The following is a 3,820-nucleotide window of genomic DNA, read 5'->3' as shown; positions in this document are numbered from 1 at the left end:
TAGGGCTTTATCCATTTCTATCATGCTCTATTCTGCAGAATATTATCTTCACAGAATTTGGAATTTGTAATTTTGCTTCATGTTGTTTTTTTATTTACTTTGTGGAAACGTTTCTATAAACATGATTTATCAAACACCTTTAATTACGTTTCTGTTTGTAGAAACGAAAATTTATGTTTCAATGTTATCAAACGGGCCTCATCGATTCATGGATCCGATTCCCGATTTTAAAACCCTAATGCCTTCAACGCCTAAAGCCCGCGTATGGCAGACGAAACTTTAGGAAGTTGGAACTGTTTCAAAAAGGCTCAGAACGCTGGAAACCTTAATAAAACTGTTGTCGATAGACAGTGGACATTCTCTATCGCTCTCTCTCTCTCTCTCTCTGCGATTTCAAGGATTTTGAATGGCTGAAGACTTGGACGACGGAGAGTTTTGGCTGCCTTCGCAGTTCCTCACGGATGACGATATCCTCATGGACAACAAGAACAGCAATAGTCTAACGAACGGGGCTTTTACGGACGTTGAAGCTGGGTTTTGTTTCCCCTCTGAGTTCCCTGGCGGGTTTTCTTCGCCTCTGAGCTCTCCAGTTGAGTCCGTAGTGGGTTCTACTGAGACCGAGAGGGACGACGAGGACCTCATGGCTGGGTTGACTCGCCAGTTGGCTCCCTCCATCCTTCAAGATCATCATGACCAGAGCCCCGCCCCTTCCTTTGGTACTGAAAACTCCAAGGTATACTTTGGTGGTGTTCTATTTTCAAGAAACTTCTTACCTCTGCGAGTTTGAAGATTTTGATCTAGGTTTGTTCTCTTCTGTTAAATTTTTGAGGCACGGGGTTTGTCTGGTTCCCCTCAATCGGCCTTGTGCGGAGTTGAGAGCTGGTCGGCATACAGTGCCGGATCTAGTCGTGGAAGCCCAAATGGCCCTTCTCAGGCGTCCTCGCCGCCATCAACGCCGATGAATGGCAAAAATGATGCTTGGGATCTGCTTTTTGCTGCGGCTGGGCAAGTCGTGAGGATGAAGATGAACGACGACATTCCAGATTGCTACCAAGGATCAGGGCTTCTGGGTCCCCCAAGAAAACATGTTCCGGTCAGTTCTATCAAGAACCCTAATGCACCTTTTTCCTCGAACCAGGCCCTTACCCACCATCAATTGCAAAAAAATAAGGTAATTTTCGTGGATCTTGCATAGGAAATGCTTTCATAACCAGTTGTAATTATGTTATTTTACTGATAGTTACATTTGGGATTCGTTCTTTTGAGCAGTTTCATCGGTTGAAACAACAGCAAGTAATGAAGCAACAATGCTCCTCTGTTTGGGGAAGACAGGGGAACCTAGGAAGAACTGTGCAGCCACGTGTAAACAGTAGAGCAAGGGCTGGTGGGTTTGGTAATGGCAGTTGCAGCCGTCCTCTGGGTCTATCAGCCTCTGCATGGCCGCCCCTGCAACCGCAATCGCAGCCACAGCAACAGCAGCAGCAGATGGGTTCCGGTATGCGAGCCGTTTTCCTTGGAGGTTCTGGTTCAAGAAGGGAGTCCACAGGTACTGGGGTTTTCTTGCCTCGCAGAGTTGGTGACCCATCGGAATCTCAAAAAAAAACAGGTATTTTCTCTATTTAAGCAAATCTTTCTCCTTGCTTTTGCGTATTTCTTGTGTTTTGTGTAGAAAATCACTTCTTCCCTACCTTTTGGGGAAGATTGCTTTGTTTGATTATTTAGATCCTTTTAATCATTTGGGAAGGTCCTGTACTCAAATATATATATTTTTTTGGCACATCCTTAGGGTCTGGGTTTTTAACTTGTTCTAGCTTAGATTAAATTGTAGACTATCCGTCAAACTACTAACTGGGTTGGTCATCTGCGTTCTGACATGTTACGTCCTTCTTGGTACAGCATGTTCAACAGTTTTAGTTCCTGCAAGAGTGGTCCAGGCCCTCAACTTGAATTTTGATGAGATGGGCGCTCAACCATGCTTCGGTGGAGGATTGGCTTATAATCATGGTAACTACTGTGTCCCTTTGCTTGTATATTGATCCTCCATGGGAATCTCTTCAGGCTTGAACTTTTTTTTTTTTTTAATCGTTTGTATATTCCGATTTTTATTTTGGGCAGATGTGCTGCTATGTCAACAGAAGCGGAGCCTTCGACCTCAGGCGGCGATGAACCATGGGATACGCCTTCCCCAGGAATGGACGTATTGGCTGTAGCTACTACTAATTCTCTTATTATTAGTGTTAGTAATTTTGGATGGAAAAGAAGGAAAGGAGATAACAGTTGCAAGGGAAAAAGATAGAAGAAAAAAAAGGGTGGGGTAAAAAAAAACGAGGAAGAAGATGTTGGTGGTTCTTGGAGGGATTCTTTTATAAAATCCGATTGCAGAAGAAATAGAAGATAGTTTAGGAAGATTTTAAGAAATGTATGTTAGTCTTAGGGCGAGAAGATTAGAAGTGAATAATAAATTTCTGATTTGTGGAAGAGGAAAGGAAGAAGAGACATGCTTTTTGTTTTGGTTGGCTGGCTGTGGAAGAAGAAGCGGAAATTAGTAAGTTTTTGTTAATAAAGCGGGTGGTGTCAGTTCTGTAGGTGGGTGGATATTAGTTGGTTTTGGGATTGGGGTCCTCTCTGTAAATGTACTCAATATTTTTCTTCTGCAACAGCAGAGTACTGGGAAGAGAGGCGTGGATGGGCGCTCAAAAACCCTGGCCACCTTTTTTTTGCCCTTTATGGATGAAGCTATCATGCACCTGTCCTCAGTCCCCACCCTGGCCAGAATATATGAAATAAAGGGAAATTCGCTGGTTATTCAATATGTATTCTTAATATTCTTTGTCACCTTTTCTATTGAATCTGCTTTTATTTCTTAATGAAGAGATGGGTTTAGCAATTTACTATTTTCACCGGCCGAGGTGCAAAGCGGTGATGGTTTCTGGGGCGAGAGATACTTGTGAATGGTCTATGTTGGTTTTGAGCTCCACATAGGTGTTGGGGTCTTGGGTGGATGGGGTTTGGATCCGCAGGCTACTGTTGTAAATTGTCTGCATTCCAACGAAATGGTATGGTCAGGTGTGATTGGGTGAGTGAGTGTAGTGATGTCTACTGAGGAAGGGAGGGCCAGCCAGCCATGTGGCCCTCCTTTTCAGGTCAGAGTGACTGGGTCGTCCCTAGCAAATCCATCGATCACATATCGATCGAGTGCCTCTTCCCCAAAGCTACGTGGTTAGGCTGCCCTTTATCCATTAATTTATGGTTTGTCAACAGTGAGTTGTGAATTGGATAGCAAAACGGCAGATTTTCTGAAGTCTGATAAAGACTTGATATACCATATATATACTCACTGACCAGTCAATGGTGCTGGCCGGACCCAAGACTAGATCAGCACGAGCACGAGCACGGAACCTACCCCCTCAAAAGATCATCGAGCACCCGACCAATCTCACAATGGGACCAACACCGATAACCGACTTAACTTTGGTTTATGGCTCGTTCTTTCTACTCGCTCCCAGGCTCGTTCTCTCCATGATAAGGATTTTGCTCTCGCTCCTCTCGTCGCTCGACTTGGATTCAGTCATGACTCGCTGTAGACAATTGTGGGCTTTCCGCAGATTCTTTACTTGAATCCCTGTCCTACTCACTTCCTTGCTGCTTTATCGCTTGCAAAGGTTTCTTAGTAGTTATGTGTAGTCAACTTTGCAAGCCCTGAACTTGAGCTCACATGCCAATACTTGCCTACATGCCGGAAAGAGAGAAAGGAGAAAATCCTTGATGACTCGCTTGGAAAGAAAGATAGTGAAAGATTATGAACCACATGTGTTTACCT

The 3,820-nt window shown here is 44.1% G+C and overlaps 1 protein-coding gene across 2 annotated transcripts; it reads left to right on the top strand.

Moving 5' to 3' along the window:
* Positions 1-266: 266 nt before the first annotated feature.
* On the top strand, positions 267-2,810 carry LOC122092090. Of its 2 annotated transcripts, XM_042662405.1 has the most exons (5): positions 273-733; positions 830-1,171; positions 1,270-1,606; positions 1,897-2,004; positions 2,116-2,810. In XM_042662405.1, the coding sequence occupies exons 1-5, from the start codon at positions 407-409 to the stop codon at positions 2,208-2,210; spliced, it is 1,209 nt and encodes a 402-aa protein (XP_042518339.1). In that variant the 5' UTR covers positions 273-406; the 3' UTR covers positions 2,211-2,810. The 2 variants fall into 2 exon arrangements, with proteins under 2 accessions (XP_042518344.1, XP_042518339.1); XM_042662410.1 differs by lacking the exon at positions 2,116-2,810 and having other exon boundaries at positions 267-733; positions 1,270-1,603; positions 1,893-2,004.
* The last annotated feature ends 1,010 nt before the right edge of the window (positions 2,811-3,820 follow it).

This window comes from Macadamia integrifolia, chromosome 2, assembly GCF_013358625.1.
Source record: "Macadamia integrifolia cultivar HAES 741 chromosome 2, SCU_Mint_v3, whole genome shotgun sequence".
Taxonomy (NCBI): domain Eukaryota; kingdom Viridiplantae; phylum Streptophyta; class Magnoliopsida; order Proteales; family Proteaceae; genus Macadamia; species Macadamia integrifolia.
This window is presented reverse-complemented; position numbering and strand designations above follow the sequence as displayed.

Bases quoted from the DNA above. Each gene is read 5' to 3' on its own strand.
- LOC122092090 (XM_042662405.1), top strand. From the start codon at position 407: ATGGCTGAAGACTTGGACGACGGAGAGTTTTGGCTGCCTTCGCAGTTC. The intron at 1,607-1,896 runs GTATTTTCTCTA...TTCTTGGTACAG, and splicing joins GGAATCTCAAAAAAAAACAG to CATGTTCAACAGTTTTAGTT. The intron at 2,005-2,115 runs GTAACTACTGTG...TATTTTGGGCAG, and splicing joins AGGATTGGCTTATAATCATG to ATGTGCTGCTATGTCAACAG.